This window comes from Penaeus japonicus, unplaced genomic scaffold (genome assembly GCF_977035675.1).
Source record: "Penaeus japonicus unplaced genomic scaffold, GWHDUDI00000001_assembly GWHDUDI00000016, whole genome shotgun sequence".
Classification (NCBI taxonomy): Eukaryota; Metazoa; Arthropoda; class Malacostraca; order Decapoda; family Penaeidae; genus Penaeus; species Penaeus japonicus.
Genome location: NW_028234418.1, coordinates 28,187,932 through 28,207,931, shown reverse-complemented (window position 1 = coordinate 28,207,931; position 20,000 = coordinate 28,187,932). Strand labels below are relative to the sequence as shown.

At 40.0% G+C, this 20,000-nt stretch overlaps 2 protein-coding genes across 2 annotated transcripts in view; both read left to right on the top strand.

Annotated features, from left to right (window-relative positions):
• Positions 1 to 10,581, top strand: part of LOC122242434 (uncharacterized) — a 39,214-nt gene extending 28,633 nt beyond the window's left edge. Inside the window, exon 4 of the mRNA XM_086545667.1 lies at positions 2,103 to 10,581. Coding sequence (XP_086401793.1) covers positions 2,103 to 5,153 — 3,051 coding nt within the window. The 3' untranslated portion in view covers positions 5,154 to 10,581. The remainder of the gene's footprint in view (positions 1 to 2,102) is intronic.
• Positions 10,582 to 12,930: 2,349 nt separating this feature from the next.
• Positions 12,931 to 20,000, top strand: part of BNIP3 (BCL2 interacting protein 3) — a 41,940-nt gene continuing 34,870 nt past the window's right edge. The window contains exon 1 of the mRNA XM_042999709.2: positions 12,931 to 13,079. Within this exon, the coding sequence (XP_042855643.2) occupies positions 13,037 to 13,079 (43 nt within the window). The 5' untranslated portion in view covers positions 12,931 to 13,036. The remainder of the gene's footprint in view (positions 13,080 to 20,000) is intronic.

Genomic DNA, 20,000 nt, shown 5'->3' with positions numbered 1-20,000 from the left:
ACAACACAAACACACAAACACAAAACACACACACACACAAACAAGAAACACACACACACACACACACACCCACCCAACACACACACACCCAAAAACAAAACACACACACCCACAAAAACACCCCACTCACACAACAAACACACCACAAACACAACAAACACACCAAAACACAAAACACACCCACACACACAACCACACACAAACACACACCCACCACCTCCACACCACCCAACCCCCCAATACAAAACACAAAAATACATACTTAACACACACCCACACACAATAACACCCCCAACACCCACACACAAACACCCCAACCAAAAACACATTCACAACCCACACCCCACAAAAACCCCTTACCACACACAAAATATATACACCCCCTGATACAACACACACACATCCTTGCCACACCACACACCCCCACACAACACACACACAAAACACCCATACACACCCAACATCCAACCAGCTTTAAGCTTTATAATAATCCCCCAATAATAATAAAAAAAAATTAATTATAAATAAATAATACCATACACCATCTAATCATCCACGCAGCCCTCCAACGGTAAAGCCGCACACGCTAAACCCGCCCACTAACATTACAGCGAGCAACCATTACCCATCCAAAATAACAACCCAATCAACATTGACAACACAAAAGGGACTTAGCCGCCTGTCGATCTCAGTGTCATCAATATTGAACAATACCAGTTGCCGATTCCTATCCAGCTCTAACCTCACATGCAGACCCCCCCCCGCCCCCAAAGCTAAACATCACCAGCCGTAAAGAACTGCCTACACACACCAGAACCTTAACCCCATCCCACCCTGTGCATACTCCCCACCTCTCCTCAACGGAGCGCGTCCACCATAAACATTTAGCTCCGACTCATCCAAGAGTACATCCCCCAACCACACACTAAAAATCCACCCCCTCAACCAACATCCATCATGGTGTTTTAATAATCACACAAAGCCTATTTAAACTCCACACAGGACGGCGCGGTACAGTACTGTACGCGCATTTCAAAGCTAGTGCCGGGCGGCACAGTATTGTGCCAGCCATTCAATTGATTTAGGCCTAATAATTCGAACGCCCCGGCATTTGGACATTCAAGGCTAGAATTCCCCCGTCGTGGATGGGTTAACTTCTTCCCCCATATGCATGTGACAAGTTATTTACATGGGTTGGGAGGAAGATGGAAAGAATGACCTTGGTGAGAGGCCTCACTCAGATGACAAAAGATAACGGTTGGAGTAGTATGGTAAACTAATCATAATAAGTTTTATATTTTTACATAATGTTCCATAAAGGAATAATAAAATGATTGCTAGCAGGGCCCATTAATGCCTCCCCTGGTATAAACGAATCCCACTCTTAAGTAATTATAATGAAAGTCAAATAATATATCGTATCATATCCGACCTCTATTCTGAAAGATCTCGCACAGTATCCGGAAGAAAGAAAACTCAATTCCATCAGAACTCAGCCATGATGCAGTATGCGCGTCCTCGGGTTTGACGTGAGCGCTGCGAGGACGCAGTATACGCGTCCTCGTGTTGAAGGGTTAAAATGATTTGTATAAAAAGAAAGTGAATAGCTTGTCATGGACAAACATTTCCTCAAGAGGACTTTGCAATTAGGGTGAAATAGATAGTGTAATAATTATGTAGGTGCAGGTAAGGAAGAGACACTTGCTTTACTTCCATTAGGATTAATTTCAATTTCAAAATGTTGGAATTATTGTTCCCTTGGTCACATGAAGGGTATATGATAATGAAAAAGAAAAAAAAAGAAAAAGAAAAAACATACTGGAAGTAAAGACGAGCTAACTCCTGCAAGTATCTCGAAATGATATTTTTGTATCTTTAATTCTTCTGTAACTTTTGTGTAGAATATATTTTAAAGATAAACATTTGTGTTTGTGTGTTTCTGTTACCAGGAAAGCCTTTTAAAGTGGTTGCAGTGCAAAGTTTTGAATATTAGGACAGAAAAGGCAACTCATGAGTAAATGCTTAGCCAGGTATGTGATAGAAATATACTGAAATGTATTATATTTATATGATTATTGACAATTTTTGTCTCCTCCAAACAGATGCAGAGTGGAAGCCGCAGCAGTACGCCAGCCAGCGCTCTTGACGGAAGAGCTATGTTCCCACATCCATCTGCAGTCCCAGGACAACAGAATTTACCAGCATCCTACCCAAGCATCTCCAGCCCTAGTACAAGCCTTATGTCCCAGAGTGCACAACTCATGGCATTAGGACATAACATGATGTTCCCAGGCTCAAAGTTCATGACTGGAGCACCACCAGAAGCTCACAGGTATCTTCCAGAATCATATAGATTGGCTGCTGAGACACTTGATCAAAGTCGCTATGCAATTGATAGTCAGAGAATGTCTGCTGACCCATATAGACAGTCTAGTGAGCCGCAACGCCTGCCAGCAGATCTGCAACGCATTAGATCTGAACTGCAGCGTACAGAAGAGCAGAGTCTTGACCCTTACCAGCGACCTCCAAGTGACCCCTATAGAAACCCTGTTGACCTGCAGAGAGCGCAAGAATCAAATCTACAACAATTAGCCTCAAATGCGCAACGTCTTGTTTCTGACCTACAACGACTTCAGTCAGATCCACAACGTCTTGTAGCGGAGGCTTTACGTCCTCAGGTGTCTGAATCGGTTCGAAGTCCCGAGACCTCTTACCGTAGCATAATGTCTGACCCTCTGAGGCCTCCTTCGGAACCACCACAGCGTGCAGTGCAGGAGTCAATCAGAAGCCATGCAGATGCACAGCGCATGGTACAGGAGAGTCTTAGAGAATACTTTAGCCCTTCCCAAAGGACCATGCAAGAAAATCTGCGGTCCCCAACTGACCAAAGAATGATGCCGGAAAATTTGCGTTATTCCTCGAACGAGAGTCTACGATCTGACCCACTGAGATATGGCACGGACCTAAGTAATCAACGGATGATGCCTGAAAACTTAAGAGTTGGAAATGAAACACCTCAACACATTCGAGCAGAAACCCCACAGCATGTGCGTGTTGGGGCTGAAACACCTCAGCTTATCCGTGTAGGTGCAGAAACACCACAGCATCTACGTGTAGGAGGTGAAACTCCTCAACATCAGCATTCACAGCACTTGCGAGTAGGGGCGGAGACTCCACAACACATGCGTATTGAAGAAAACTCTCAACACATGAGGCTAAGTGGAGACACTCCTCAGCATCTACGAATAGGCTCTGATATACAGCAACATCATCGTCCTGGTGTAGAAACAAGTCAACATGTTAGAGTGGGTGAAACATCACATCACCTTCGCGTTGGTGCAGAGACCCCACAGCCCCATCCCATGATGCCAGAGAATCTCAGGGTGACCTCTGATGCTTCACGCATGGTCCCAGAAAACCTTTGCGTGACAGAACCATCACATCAGCTAATGCCTGAAAATCTGCGAATAAATCATGACAGTGGAAGTAACTCCACAGGGGTAAGAATGAACCTCCCACCACCTCCAGAGTCATCCATTCCTCCTATGCGTTCACACTACGATCCTCCTTCTCATCGAATGATGACAGAATCTCCTCATCCCATGAGGGAGTCCATGCGAGTGGAGTCCCCACGCTACTCCGATTCAATGTACCGCGGAGACCTGAGCCATAGCAGCCTTGGACCCCCAACCCCTGCTGCTTCTGTGACACCCATGCCTGACCCCTCAAGCGCATCTCTTCCTCCACAGCATCAGTTTTATAGCAGCCCATACAACACCCAGTTTTCCCAGTACATAAGTGATAGCCAGGACAGAGACCATCGTGAAGGTCTTGGGTTGGATGATGATATGGAAGTCAAGCCATACCATGATATTAAGCCTTACAACCAGGATTATGGTACTTCAATGCTTGTCCATGAGGCTCAGATGGGTTCTGCTCCAAAGCCACCCAAACCCAAAAAGCCAAAAGAACCAAAACCTCCACGCATACCTGTCATTCATAAATGTAATGAATGTGAAAAGGTCTTCAAGAACAGCACTCAATTAAAGAATCATATGTGGAGGCACACAGGTGAGAAACCCTTCACATGTGAGGTTTGTGGCTCAAAATTTACTCAGCAAGGTAATCTTAGGGCCCATAGGCGTATTCATACAGGAGAGAGGCCATATCAGTGCCCTGAGTGCAAGTCTTGCTTTACTCAATTGTCAACACTTAAAACCCATCAGAAAATTCATTCAGATGAACGGCCTTACAAGTGTGACCAGTGTGATGCAGCTTTTAGACAGATTGCCAACCTCAAAACTCATGCTGTAACACACACTGGTGAACGGCCACATAAATGTGATCAGTGTGACAAAGCTTTCACACAGAAGTCAAATCTTAAAGCCCATAAAAACAGAGTACATAGTGGAGAAACTGGAACTCCAGCAAGGAGAGGAAGGAAAAAAAATCCAAGTGCAATCAAGCCATATAACTGCTTGGAATGTGGGGCAAAATTCACCATGATGAGCAACTTACGAATTCATATGAAATTACACTCTGGGGAAAGGCCTTTTGAATGTGATCACTGTGGGGCGGGATTTGCCCAGCGATCCAACCTGAAGACCCACATTCAAAGGATGCATGGGAAAGGACCAGGGCAAGGGCGGCGTAGAATCAAATGTGATGAATGTCCAGCAATGTTTAGATTAAAAAGATGCCTTAAAACACACAAAAAGAAACGCCACCCTATCAAGAGTTTAAAAATCAAGATCTTGAGGGAATCAAAGTATTTGATGCAGTCAGAAGAACCAGGAGATGGAGAAAATGAGGAAGACTTTGATGATGATGATGATGACGACGAATTAGATGATGGTACTGAAGATGGAGATGAGGGAACTGAAGATGGCCCTAATCTAGAACCTATTGTACAGTTACAAGAACCTAAGGAAGAGCCATATTCACCAGGCTATAACCATCCAGACTCTCCCTATGGTGATGATCCTGAATGGCAAAAGGAAATAGCAGCAAAAGAAAACAGCAGGCTTGAGAAAGTACAAGGAGAAAATGGGAACAGGGGAGCCGACAGGATGGATCGCCCCATGGGTCCTGTTGAAGCAGAATCAAAAGCTCTCTCTGGAGAGTCTCATGAAGCATCTGTAAGTGTGAAGTGACAAGCTTAACTTCCAGTGAGCACTGTAAAACCCAGCCTTAAAAATCTCCTAAGCTTTCCCATACTTCAGTTAAGATGATAACCATAGCGAGAATAACAGGGTTGGTGCAGAAGCAGTTCACTGGCATTAACAGGCCCCAAAAGAAAGAAAGTTAGCAAATCACAGCACATTAAAAAGTAAGCATATAAATAGATAAAATCACCAGCATTGTGTTGTGGAGTTTCTGGTTGTGGTGGTCAGGAGAAAAGGTGGCTGCAGCAGAGGTCAGAACTCGATCCTCGTTTGTTCGACTTACTCCTTTCAAGAGACGCAGGAGTGAATATATACACCTCCGGAGATGTTTGGACACATTTTACAGAATGCAAGAAATAATCAAAGAGCAAATTCCCTAATGTACTTTTTAGGGAAGGACTGCTAAGTATTTCACTTTTGTACTTATTCACATGCTAAATTGTTAAGGATATATGTAACATGAAGTGTTTCTCACAAGGTACCAAAACTATTTCAGTACTGTATTTGTAAGTTGCCATTGTTCTTGCCCGCATATTTAAGAAGAATGTAAGTGAAGTGTTCCTCTCTTTCTGTTTTTTTTTTTTTTTTTTTTTTGTTTTTCTCTCTCAACAGGGAAAAGGTCGAACAAGCGAGACGGGGTGTAAATAGTTTGTTGTGAGAGACCCTTCAGCGTTAGTGAACAGGATGGCTGTCCTAGCTCCTGGTAACAGCTTTAATAGACCCTGAAGTTTTACCATGACCATCCATCTGGATGCCAGATGGCCACGTATTACGCTTTCTTCCAACTTGCAGTATATGAGGCATAACTCAAGTCTTGTAGCCATCTTGTGTTTCAGGTTGTGGTCATTTTAGCTTTAGGGTATTTGATCTGATGGCTTTAGAATGAATGGTTGAAAGTTGTGTGTGCTGTGTTTTGATAACACACACCCAGAGCTTCTTGTCAGGGGCTGGAGTAAAAACCTCCAGCTGCAAGGATGGTAGGCAATAGTATGTCAAATTTTATTCAAGAAATCCAAAGTGAGAAGTAGAGTGACCATATATTGCCATATATTAATTAGATATATCGGTGGTCGTTAGTTAAGATTTTAGTCAGATATTAAGCTTGGACGATCAGCAGGATGAATGCATGAGGAGTATGGGTCAGTGCTCCCATGCCCCATTTCATGTAAGGTTTGTGACAAAGTCGGTGCATCCTTATAGGGGAGGCTCACTAGGGCTCGGCTACCCACTGCTACTCAGGGAAGGTTGATCCTCGATGACACTCCGTCTTACAGTCAGTAAAACACAAGTTTGCGTTGTTCACCAGACACTGAGAAGTGAGACCTAAGTTGAGACAAAGGCTTTATTAAGAACATTATAAATATTCTGTTACCAGGTCAGTGCCAAGAGGTCTTTATATAGAGTGTAGGTAAGATAAACTGGATGTCTAGTCTTTGGCCTTACTTCTCAAGGTGTATCAGACGCCATTATTATATCCACGTTTTGGCTCCACATAATGGAGATATATCATTCAGATTGAGAACTAAATAGATGTCATTCCATATATCATATACTTTTAACAGAATACCTAGGCTTTCCACCAGGGTGACTCTACCAGTAGAAATTTGTGACACAGATACACCGGGCTTCCTCATGATATTACCACCTCACTAGAAAATGTAGTCATCTGATGAAACATATTTTCCCTCAGGGAAAAAAGTAGTTAATACAGTAGAAGAAGCGATTATTTTTGCCTTTTAGACCGGGGATGTGTTCCCTCCAGCATTTGTTGAGGGAGAATTTATCTATAGATCATTCCTGTAGGTGGATAAGCTCTTATCATATCTCATATAAAACACTGCTTATATTCATAATGGCTATCATAATCTCATATATTGGCTTCATCATTGTACCTCCATTTTTCAACACAAGTCAACATATCCAGGACTTTCAAGAAGCGAATAATTTAGTGTTTGAGAGCTGCAGGCGGTGTTGTAGCACGTGGGGCCACGTGCAAATTTGAGGCAGAGTTGATGGTGAGAGACGGGTCCCCCAAGCTCTGAACAACTGACCCTGACACATTTTTGGATGCAATTTGCTGGTTTCACCTTCTAAGTGTCTTTCCTCTGTCTATACTTGGACAAATTTTTCATAATTTAAGGTTTTGACTTTTACTGTGCAAAAATTTAGAACCCCCTAGTACCTGTAAGACTTTAGAATCTAAAATGAAACTGCATATGCAATGCCTCTTTATTACTTTATATTATTAGTAAGATTATAGCGTGTAGAACTGATAGCATTCATATATATTATTCAACCCTATATAGTGGCTGCCTCCCGTGAGGTCTTCTTGTTTGAAGAGTTTTGCATGCCTGTGTTTGTAGAGATGGATAACGGCCTCTGAGATTATTTGAGTGTGTCTGCTGTGTGTGTTTATTGCGAGTAGTTTCTTTTAGGGGAGAAATTGACTGTGGGGTCGTCCGGTCTGCCATACATGACAATTTACTTTATTACCTGATGACAACTTTAGCTTAAAACTATGGATACAAGATCTGGTTTTTAGTATTACCACGTGTAGTCTTTGGCAGGTAACACACCAATGCCCAAGGTTTTATAACTTTAAACAGAGTATCATTAAGTAATAATTTGAAGACTGAATCAAACGGTCTAAATAACGTATACGGTGCATCATACTGTTGCCATAAATAGTCTTGTCATGCCAGTAACTTACAACAGCAATTTACTTTCATCTGTTGCCAGATTTTGAGTACTGGACATGAAAAGTATTAACACATTTAACTGCACATTTTAGGCCTTCATGGTCTTGGAAATCCTTATAGAAAATACAAAATCTCTACATTTCTGGCAGTCACACATGTTTTTGTTGTTGTAGGTTTATGGTAAAACAGGAACAGATATTAGAAGTGATGGAGACGTGGGATGAAGGTGCCTGATTCTGCACTGTGAGGAGAAATAATTCATAGATTTCATATAGATTTTAAACATGTGGTGTATAATGATAAAAGAAAAAGTAGCCATCATTACTGGAGAAGACAGTGCTCACACACCTGCAGTCCTTGCTTCTAAGAGAATTTCTGTACGGGTCATACATAGTTAGCCATCACACATGCTATCCATGCAGTCCAGGCTCGATCACCTTCTCCGCTGCGTCCCCCCCCCCCTTGCGTGAATCAGCCTTAGGTTATGGGGAGGTGTGTCTTCCCCCTCGTGAACTGTATCTTGTGCCAAATGTGGTGTGTAGGCACAAAACCGAGTTTATCCCTCAATGTCTCATTGCTTTGTTCAGGCCCCACAGATAATTCAGGAAAACTGTAAACACAATATTGTCTCCTCAGATGGTGTATGTGACTTGATCCTTGCTGCAGCTCCTATCAGATACACTGAGGAATAAGTGCCCAATTTATTTTGTATTGTAAGATCTGGATAATCGCCTTTTTACCATTTAAATGAATGCTTTAGCTCTATAGATTTTTTGCAGAAATAATAGATCTATATCAATTTGGATATATGATAATTGTACTTTTAACAAGTTGCCATTTTACAATTCCAGTTAACATTTTGCTAGTGTAATATTAAGTGATAAATTAGGTACTTGTCTCCTGGCGTGGAGCCTCTTGCTGTGGTGGGGGAAGAGTTGGCCTACCTTGAGGAGTTCTTCCCTAAGCATCAAAGTTGTTTCTGGAAGGGAGTTGGACAGCAGTTTTAGGCCCAAACCAGCCGGTAAGGTTGAGATGCGTAGGTTGTGGCATATCATCCCTCGGCCTTATGGCTGCATCAACACATTCATATCACTGGCCCTTTTCTAACATTGATTTTTGCAGTGATGCTATATTTCCAGTATTCATGGCTCCACTCATGAATTGCTACAGTAGAAATAAAGTTTCATTATCTTTAGGTAAGAGTTGATGCTGCTCCCAGGGAGAGGGGACTTGGGTGCCTGCTGTCGTGATTCCCAACCAGAGCTCCTTTGCTTGTATTTGGCTGCGGCCAATATTTTCTTTTGTAACCTCCTTAGCTTGTGATACATTCATTTAGCTGCACTGGTGGAAGGGGTCAGGCTGCTAAGTCATGTCTAACTTTTGAAGTGTGCCATGGGAGTTCAATACAAATGCTTGTGTATTTGAAACCAGGAGTGTTTAAATATATTGGCTTTTGATTTTAGTGTTCAGTGTTTGAATCTAGACCGGAAAGGTTGTGTTCGTGCAGCCTATAGCTTTAGCAAAATTTTACCTCATATACGAATAAGAGTTGGTTGTCTTGAGTTATGCTGGAGTTAGAGTGACTTTAGCCCCGACTTGATCCATCGTGTGTGGCCCATTATCTTTCCGTGGTCAGTGTTTCATGAAGTCAATAAGATTTTATAGCGTTATTTCTATGAAGGAGATTATTATTATATATATTATATTTGCTTTGCATGTAGTCCTATATTTTCTTTAAAACATACTTCATATAGAAGCATTATATCTATGCAGGGTTTAGGTTTACCAAAGCTAATTGGCAATACTTTATTGTGTACAAAGTTCTGTTGAGCTTTACATTCTATAATAAGTGAAGTTCTGAAGTTGAGGAAGTTGCTGGTATGTGAGCTGGTCAGGGCAAAAAGCTCACTTATTCATTTTTAATATCATATTTTTAGTTCTTTTATACAGAGTAGTTGTTTTCTTAAAAAAGGGAAATTTCCAAGATTTTTATTTTATATGTATATATCTCTCTAAGGAGAAAATTTCACAGTTCTTAAATAGGAGGTTACTTGTGCATGTTACTGCATGAGAGGACGATCCTTTTGGAAGTAGCTAGTGGTTGTGATGGACAGGAGTTTACCATTCTCCTGAACTTCTTTAATGTTATGTACAATCTGATGATTGTAGGTAAGTTATATCCTCTATTTTTTACTGTGAATCAAAGAATGTGCCAGTGGTTTATGCAAGAATTAGTTTTTAGATTTTTTGTAAGTGTTGACTTCAACCAGCTTCTCTCCAACCCCAGAAAATCACCCCTGAATTCTAACACTTGTTATAATATATGTTCTGCTTTACCACTACTGCCTGTGCTGGGCATTAGAGAATTTATTGCTGTCTATTATATCAGATTTGAATTTTATTCCCTAAAGTGTGTCAGATTTTTATCTTTTTTTATGTATTGATATCTTTTCTTGTAGTTTTAGTTTCACATATACTCATTATATTTACTATCTATTCATATAGCATTATTAAAATGCAGATTTTATTATTATTTCATTTGATCTATTGATGAAAACAAGCAAAGGGAGATAAACTGATAAGCTTTCTATATATGCATGAAATATATAATTTATCGGTAATGACAACGCTATTGCTGAGAAAATATGTAACTGTACTACTCTGGTAACTCTTTTGTAATGCAACTAATGTACTTTTGTCTATCAATAAAACATTTAATAACTTTGCTGTATTTATAAAACCAGAACCCTACAGCTTATTATCTCTATGTGAATATATTTTTGTGTGTGCTCTTTTTTTTAGGTTGATATTAGTTATACTAGTGGTTTGTGGAGGTTTTAGAAGAGATATGAATTACTACTTGAAAGTAGAGAAACTTGAGGATTAATTGACAAAGAATTCCAAGTCAGTACACCTTTCAAAGCATATAAGACAAAGGTTTATTTTGAGGGTCACAGTTTTCTTACTGGCTGTAATATAAAAATAAAAAGAATAGAAAATGTTAAACCAGCAGCACATTTACATGAATTTTAATCATTTGAAAAAAGAATCATAAATCGTATGGTATTCTGACTACTGTGAAAATGAAACCTCTTTTACATAGAAGGATAAAGAACTATTTAAAATAATGACATGAATAATCAGTTGTTACAAGAGAACTATATTGTACTGTTGATTAGCTATTTCATAAGATATTACCCTATTTTCATATCCTAAAAAAAAGGTTATCTACAATATTTTGTTAACATACAAGCAAGATTCCGTGAATGCAGTCTCCTCGAGATGTATTTATGTGGTATTTCCCCAAGATGTGAAAGGAGACACATCACATACTCCCTTAATCCTTCTGAGACGGGCCACATCATAGGATGTTCAGTTTGGGTTGGGTATCTGAAGATGCATGTGTTTTTCATCATTTTGTAGATTTATGGTATGAAAAATGAGTCTATATGATATATCAACAGTAATATTTAGTAGCATTTGGTATGATAGGTCATCATAACTGAAGGAGTAAATACCTTGTAATTTCATCAAAGGAAAAAATATGCAGGATCAAAGTTATCCAACACCACAAAATTGCCAGTCAAGGAGAGGTTAATGGAACAAGGAAATCAGTCAGCAGTTATATGAAAGGGAGCTATGATGCTTAGAAGACAATGAAATGAGAAGAAAAAGAAGCACAAAAGAGATCACTCAAAAAATAGTGATGCAGGCACAGACCTCATCTTATTGTTCGATTCTGTTACTTATCTTTCTTTTTATGCTAGACATTTTATTTTTTTCTAACATTTGGTTGCTGGGTGCAATTGTAATACTCACTATAATTTTTTTTTGTTACTCTCACCATTGCAATAATTATATTTAAAGTTTGTCTTCACACTTATTTATTTTTACCATAAATTTTACTTCTTTATCTTGCAAGAATCATCCATCCACATAAACTTTTAAACGAAAATTGAAAGCTGCCATTAAGATAGTTATTTTAGGGGGGGGACAAATATTGACCTGCATAAGCTCTTATGGACACAGCTTACTACTACTTATTTAATCACATAGTTAAGAAAAAGAATTGGTATGCATTTTTTCTGATATATTGAAGTGTTTCTTTGACCTGAAAATTGCTTGGAGAAATTGCTGATTAATCTCTGATGTGAAAAGAAACTTTGTAGGATTCTTTATAATAGAGTCAACTCGTTTTGACAGACAGACATTCGAATAGACTGTTTCATGACATTCATCATTAAACCTATTGTATTTTTGAGTTGATACTTCTCAGTCAAAGATATTTCATTACCCTTTCAATGAGCGGTTAGGGGTTGCATATGTTTTGTCGCCCCATTACCTTGAAACTATAAATGTCTGTCTGGAGCAAAGCATCGAAGTTTTTAGATTGAATCAGTAAGGGTAATGGAGACAAAATAGTATTTTTATGCTTTTTTGGTATATTGGAAGGGGACGCTTGTACTTCGTGTCACCCCTGCATAGTCTGTGTCCCATTTCGATGACCCTCCCTAAATAAAAAGTCGCAAAATGTCTGGTAACGCCACCATGGACGGACCCGATTCAAGTAGCACAGCCAATTATACCGTAATCTATAGAAATCTGCAAGATGATTTGCAAACCAAAATGTGTATGATGTGGTTTGCTGATGAGATTAAACCATATAATAGGAGGGATAATTTATGTTGTATTTATGCATCAGCTAGACCGATGAAAAGTTACTAGAACAAAAAAAAGAAACGGAAGTAGCATGGATTATTCTCGTTAACCTATCCTTTTGTTAATTGATCATATACTAAGTATGGCTCATCCATATAATTTATTACTTCATATAAAATGCAGATCATTAGAAGAATAAAGGCCAATTTGTATTGAAAATCTTGAAAGAAGACTCTCATTTGATTACATTCGCATTGACTACTAACGTTTCTAAAATATAATTCAGAATACTTATGTAATGCATATAGAAACCTCCACATTACATCTTAAGACAAAACCCCAAAAGAAAGATACGGAATTCTCTACTATAGATTCTCGCTTGGTCGCATGACGTCACAAGCCATTGACGTTTCGCCCCAAACCAAAACAAAGCATCGTGGAGTGACGCAAAGAGGACGCCACAGGTGCACGGATAACAATCATTTTTACTCTCTTCCGACGGAATCATTGGCGATGGCCACTCCACGTCGTAGTAGCGATGAAAAGACTCTGGGTGGTGAGTATGGAATATCAGCCTGTTAATGCAGGAGTTTGTTAATATTTGTCGTTTCCTGGTCGGAGCTATTTGGTACGCGAGTGTCACGTACGTTACAAGTACGTCATTAGCACAGCAGCCTGATATTTCAGATTTTGGTCTCTCTGGCACTTGCAATCCGTTGTCCAAGCGGACATTCATGTAAATTGAAACAGGGTAATGGGTTTTGTTGTTCACGGTTTATGAAACGACAATTAGAGCGCGATTAAATGTTAATAAGGGTTGTCAAACGCACAATGACCTGAGGTTAAACACGTACACAACCCAAATGCTGCTATTTCTGATATGGCCTTGAAGATATTTCGGAGGATGCTTTTCTTGGTGTATTCTGGAAGTTCTTGACAGCAAAACTAGAGATGATTATCGTTGAATTGCTATTTTTTATTGTATTTTTTCATTCCATTCCATTCTTTTTTTCTATCTTTCTCTTATTATTATATATTTTTGTATGCTTTATGATACCCAGAATTATTACTCAATATTATTTTGAATAATATTTTTCTAATGTTTACTTGTATTAGCCTTTGCAATTATTATTCTCATTCTCTGTTTCTTTCCCTCTTTCTCCCTTTTTTTCTGTTTGTTGCTCTTTCTCATATCACAATTGCAAATAATTCTGCAAATGTCAAAAATGGTCATTACAGTAACTCAAATTTGATAGTTGTAATAATTACTACATGATAAGTTTTTAATGGGAACAAAACTTCATAACGCTACTTATCTACTCGAACATTGTGACATTTTAGATATATATATACATAGTACTTTGGTGATCATGTATGCACCCAGAAAAGTTGTTTCTATTGTAATGCGTAAAATATTTTACTGTAAAATAATTTATAGGACATAATTTTAGATTAAGAGTTGATTTAGCTAAATATGGTTGTCAAGAGAATGAATGTCTTCTGTGGTGCACTGACTTAACATCCTAATGAGTCTTATAGGACTTCTTTTCCTGAAGAAGACCTAGAGTTGAAATATTTAGTTTGTACATATTTCTCTGTTAAAGTTTGCATTCTGAATAGCTTTTTGCCTTTTTTGCTTAGATATTTTTTAGTTTAATGAATATGATTAATCATAGTTTAGCAAGTTTGGTAGAATACAAACTACCATAATATTATCCTTCATTATCCTTCAGATGGTTTAGTGTTTTTTGTCATTGAAAAATTATGCCTACATAATTCCTGCACAAACAAAGGAGGATACTTAAATTGATTTCTCACAATTATTTCATATCTAAAACAAAAACAAAAAATATTTGTGATTAAAAACATGTAAAGACTCATATAAAGTAGAAAAATGTTCTTCAGACTCTCAACATTTTGGACCTCATTGTAGTCTATGAATGTTATATGTATAGAAATTGTTTTGAAATTATTATCTTTCATTGTCTAGAAATAGACATTATGCAGTATTGTTCAAGACTAGTAGCATGTATATTTCATTTGATGTTACAATTCCTAATACCACTATACATGTTTGAAATTATGTATATGGAAATACAGAAATCTCAAGTTCCCAGGGGTCTATAGAGTGTAACAGTGTTCTATATACCAAAACAGATAAATATTATTTCCTTTTAACTGCCACATGTAAAATAAGATCAGTAATACTTCAACTTTTCCTGTCCTTTTTTTTATATGAATTATATGCTTTATGAAACATTTTTTGGGAAAATAGACTTAAATAGATATATATATATATAAAGTTACATTAGAATATAGATTGGCCACCTTTCCTGGGTTGTCGAAGTACAAAGTCCTTTTTTGATTACTTGGTAATTTTCAATTATTTATTTCTATTGTGATAAGATCTTTAACCAATCAACGCAGAGAATATGGAACATCTACTATGGTTTAATTTACAATGTTTTTAACACATAAATGGTACCACATGGACTGAGTCACCAAGAAGTCATATAATAGGCCTACCTGACCTCACCTGTTTTCCCATTCTTAAGTGACTCCTTGATGACAAAGTGCTTATGGAACCATCTATTTGTTAAGAAAGAAAGAAAGAAGGATTTCAATTGTCAATTAGTTAAAATCCAAATTTATTATCAAATGTTACAGTAGGTTGGCTGTTACAGTATGGGAGTTATTTGCTAATTTGACAAGTGAACCCATGAGGTTCAGACGTTTTTTTATTTTATTTTTTTTTCAAACAAGTGGTTAAGTTGCAGGGATAATCGTGATTTTATACACTTTATGAATATTTGATGGGTTTGGGCTACTTGAAGATGTTAATTTGTAACTTACATTTCAACATTGTTAAGATCATTGTTTCCTTATAGTTAAGATAGAAAAGAATTTCTAATTCACTCCTTATATATATTTGTTTAAGCGTGTGTGAGAAACAAAGAAACAGAACATAGGGAGGGAGTGTGTTTATAATGCTTACATGTTTATATGTAAGAATTGAGAGTTGATGATGTCTGTGATAAGCATCTTACGTAAATGTAAGATATGTGATATGCATGTTCAAAATGGACCGGGGCCTTTGCAGAGGTTGGAGACGCTTTGGCAAGGTATTTGGGAAGAATGTTTGTAATAGTACACCCAGTGCCTTTGCTTGATCGTCCTGTGTGGGACGTTGACGCCGAGTCGCGCTATGGTTGGTACTAAATGTTACCTGAAGTATTTGTATAGTCGGTGGTAATGCTCTAGACGGGCGACCTCCTAGTCTGCAACGGATGGTTATCTGAACTTTGAGGTCGCAAGATGATTATGCTAGGGGCCAGAAATGCCCGATGACGTCACGGGTAAGTGACGGGCAGCTGCGTTGGTAGAACGGGGAAAGGAAAGTGGATGGCAGAAGTGCACTCTGGGCCTGAGGGTGCCCGCTGCGACACAAGGTACGTAGGTGTGAACGCTGTGTACGTGCAGTTTGTCAGGGTGTTCCGTACGAACCCAGGCCTCCCCTCCCCCCTTCCCCTTTCCTCCTCCCTCTCCCATCTCCTTTCCTCCTCCCTCTCCCTTCCCCTCTCCTCCTGCGTCCCCTTCCCCTCTCCTCCAGCGTCCCCCTTCCCCTCTCCCTCCTCCTCCTGCGTCCCCCTTCCCCTCTCCCTCCTCCTCCTGCGTCCCCCTTCCCCTCTCCCTCCTCCCCACTTAGCTTCCCTCTCCTTCCCCCACTCCCCCTCCTCGCCCCTCCTTCCTCTGCGGGGCTGGCCAGACATGTTGGCGCCGCCGCGCGGTTGGTCACGATCCGCGAAATCTTTCGGTCTTGATTCCCGCCCTCCGCGCGTCGCCCCGCCCCCCCTCCTCGCTCGTTCATGTGCTTACGTGCGCGAGCTGACCAACCTTCATGCCCTCATGCGTACCTGTGTGTGCATGACGGCGGGGGGGGGGGGGATGTGTGTATTATCTGAGAAATTGTTGTATGTTCTGTGAGTGTGAGTATTTGTAGAATGATATTTAATAGGATATGGTGATGATCCAGTTAAGCCAAAGTATGTATAGTTATGATGTTTGATATGTGTCTGATGCCCGTCCTTGAAATAATAATGATTCTTCCATTTATAGATATAGCAGATTGCTACATATGCTTTTTATGATTATTATTTATTTATTATTATTATTATTATTATTATTATTATTATTATTATTATTATCATTATCATTATTTATATATCGTAAAAAACATTGAGGGCCAAGGCCTTCCGTCATCGGAGGGAAGACATTCGGTTCAGTCCGTTCATTACGAAAGGCTCCTGACGTTTTAGAGCGAGAATTAGCTCCGATCCTTGTTGCCAAGGCAGATGGAATCAGTCGGAAGCATAAAACGACTAGAAATAATCCACTTTTGACTATGTGTGGAGTCGCAAAGCGAAGAATGCGGGGGAGGAGGGCCATCGCAAGAACTTGCCTCGGAAATGAACTGGCTGGGCATGAATTCTTGACTAAAGGACAAAAAGGGGTGGTGAAGATTGGGAGTTCAGATGATACGTGCACATATACACGTATACAAACGAGCGCGTAAAATCCATACTTGCACGCACACTCATTCACTCATTCACTCATTCACTTATTCACTTCTTTAACTTCTTTACTCCTTTACTCATTCACTCTCTTTCTCACTTTCTTCCTTTCTCTCTCTCTTTCTCACTTTCTTCCTTTCTTTCTCTCTTTTGTTCTCTTTCTCTCTTTTGTTCTCTTTCTTTCTCTTTCTCTTTCTCTTTCTCTTTTTCTCTTTCTCTTTCTCTCTTTTTCTCTTTTTCTCTTTCTCTTTCTCTTTCTCTTTCTCTTTCTCTTTCTCTTTCTCTTTCTCTTTCTCTTTCTCTTTCTCTTTCTCTCTTTTTCTCTTCTCTCCTCTTCCTTCTCTCTCGCTTTCTCTTTCGCTTTCTCCCTTTCTTTCTTTCTCTTCCTCGTTCTCTCTCTCTTTCGTTTTTTTTTCTCTCTCTTTCTCTTTTCCTCGTTCTCTTTCTCTTTCTTTTTTCCTCGTTCTCTTTCCCTTTCTCTTTTCCTCGTTCTCTTTCTTTTTTCCTCGTTCTCTTTCCCTTTCTCTTTTCTTCGTTCTCTCTCTCGCTTTCTCTTATCCTCGTTCTCTCTCGCTTTCTCTTTCTCTTTTTCTCTCTTTCTCTCTTTCTCTTCTCTTTCTCTCTCTCTTCTCTTTCTTTTCTCTTTTTCTCCTTCTTTTCTTTCTTTCTCTTTTTTCTCTCTCTCTTCTCTCTCTCTTCTCTTTCTCTTTCTCTCTTTTTTTCCTCTCTCTCTTCCTTTTCTCTCTCTCTTCTCTCTCTCTTCTCCTCTTTCTCTCTTCTCCCCTCTTTCTCTTCTCCTCTTCTTTCCTCTCTCTTTCTCTCTTTCTCTCTTTCTCTCTTTCTCTCTTTCTCTCTTCCTCTCTTCCTCTCTTCCTCTCTTCCTCTCTTCCTCTCTTCCTCTCTTCCTCCCTCTCTCTCTCTCTCTCTCTCTCTCTCTCTCTCTTCTCACTTTCTTTCTTTCACGTTCTCTTTCTTTCTTTCTCCCTCCCTCCCTCCCTCCCTCTCTCCCTCCCTTCCTCCCTCCCTCTCTCCCTCCCTCCCTCCCTCCCTCCCCCTCTCTCTCTCCCTCCCCCTCCCTCTCCCTCTCCCTCTCCCTCTCCCTCTCCTCCCTTTCTCTCTCTCCCACATACACACTATTCATAACTATTCATATGCATGCATATGCAAGCATACATACGTACATACATATACATATATGCATACACATATAAATGCATACAGAATATATACATACATTGCATAAATATAAGTGTGTCTGTGAGAGAGAGAGAGAGAGAGAGAGAGAGAGAGAGAGAGAGAGAGAGAGAGAGAGAGAGAGAGAGAGAGAGAGAGAGAGAGAGAGAGAGAGAGAGAGAGATATTATCCTGTTTTCATGTTACTTCCCAAGAATAGTGTTTATCAAATGGCTAGCAGATGTATTATTTATGTGTCCGTACACAAGAGCACGTATGCAACCACATGTAACTGGTTCCCGGCAATGTTCTGGGACTAATTTTAAACGAACAATTCCGCTCAAGCTGTTGCATGCCTCGTGCGTCCCCCTCCTTCCACCCCACACACACATTATCTCTCTCTCACTTAGTCTTTCTTTATCCTTTTCTTTTTCTCCCTCTCTTTCTCTTATTATTTTTCTCGCTTCCTCTCTTTATTTATTTTTTCTCTCTCTCTTCCCCCCTCTCTCTCTTTCTCTTATCCCTCTCTCTTTCTCTTATCCCTCCCTCTCTCTCTCTCTCTCTCTCTCTCTCTCTCTCTCTCTCTCTCTCTCTCTCTCTCTCTCTCTCTCTCTCTCTCTCTCTCTCTCTCTCTCTCTCTCTCCTCTCTCTCTCTCTCCCCTCCTCTCTCTCTCTCTCCTCCTCCTCTCTCTCTCTCTCCCCTGCCTCTCTCTCTCTCTCTCCCCTCTCTCCCTCTCTCTCCTCTCTCTCTCTCTCTCTCTCTCTCTCTCTCTCTCTCTCTCTCTCTCTCTCTCTCTCTCTCTCTCTCTCTCTCTCTCTCTCTCTCTCTCTCTCTCTCTCTCCCCCTTCTTTCTTTCCCCTTCCCCTCCCCTCCCCTCCTCGCTCTTTGTTCCCTCCGATACTTGAGTCAGTTGAAACATCAGCGAGTGCTGGGTATCACGAACACCTGCCCCCCCCCCTCATTTCCCTCCTTCAAAACACTATGAACCTCTCCCTTCTCCCGCCACTCTCCCCCCACCCCCTTCCCCTCTCTCCCTTGGGACGCCCATCCCTTCCTCCCTTCCTTCTGACAGGTGGTGCCCCTGTTGTGTTGATGTTCCGGTCTGTGAGTTTATGTGCTTGTGTTTATGATCACGCCCATGACTGCTCTCTGGCATACAGATCTGACATGAGGGTTGCGTGTCTCCACATTTCAGTGTCATGTATCCATTATTGGCACGGTCGAAAATATTTGTTATTGTACACGTAGTGAGATAGGGATGTCATAGGGATGTCATTCATCGGTAATATGATGAAGAGACGTATTAATAATATCTCACTTTGAGGTAAAATAAAGAGATAATCTTTGCAGTGTAGTATTGCGAAATCATGCAGGTCGTTACGACACTTATCGTCGTGATGATGGCAGCGTCTGCATCATGGTAGACATAAGTGTCCCTTTCGAATCACAGAGACGTTGTTTACATTTCATGGCGATGGCAACAAAGTCAGGCGTCAAATGGCATACGTGGTCGTTAGATATATCTCATATCTAATCAGAACGTAATTATACGCTGTTTCTATATTAGGAAATGCGTGTTTGTGCAGATGTTCAGATTATTATTTTAATATCTGGAATTGCGTGCTTGTACTGGTATCAAGACTCATTTTGTATCTGGGAATACGTGTTTGTACAGGCATCAAGATTATTTTTATGTCGGGAAAGACGTGTTCGTAGAGATATGAAGACAGTTA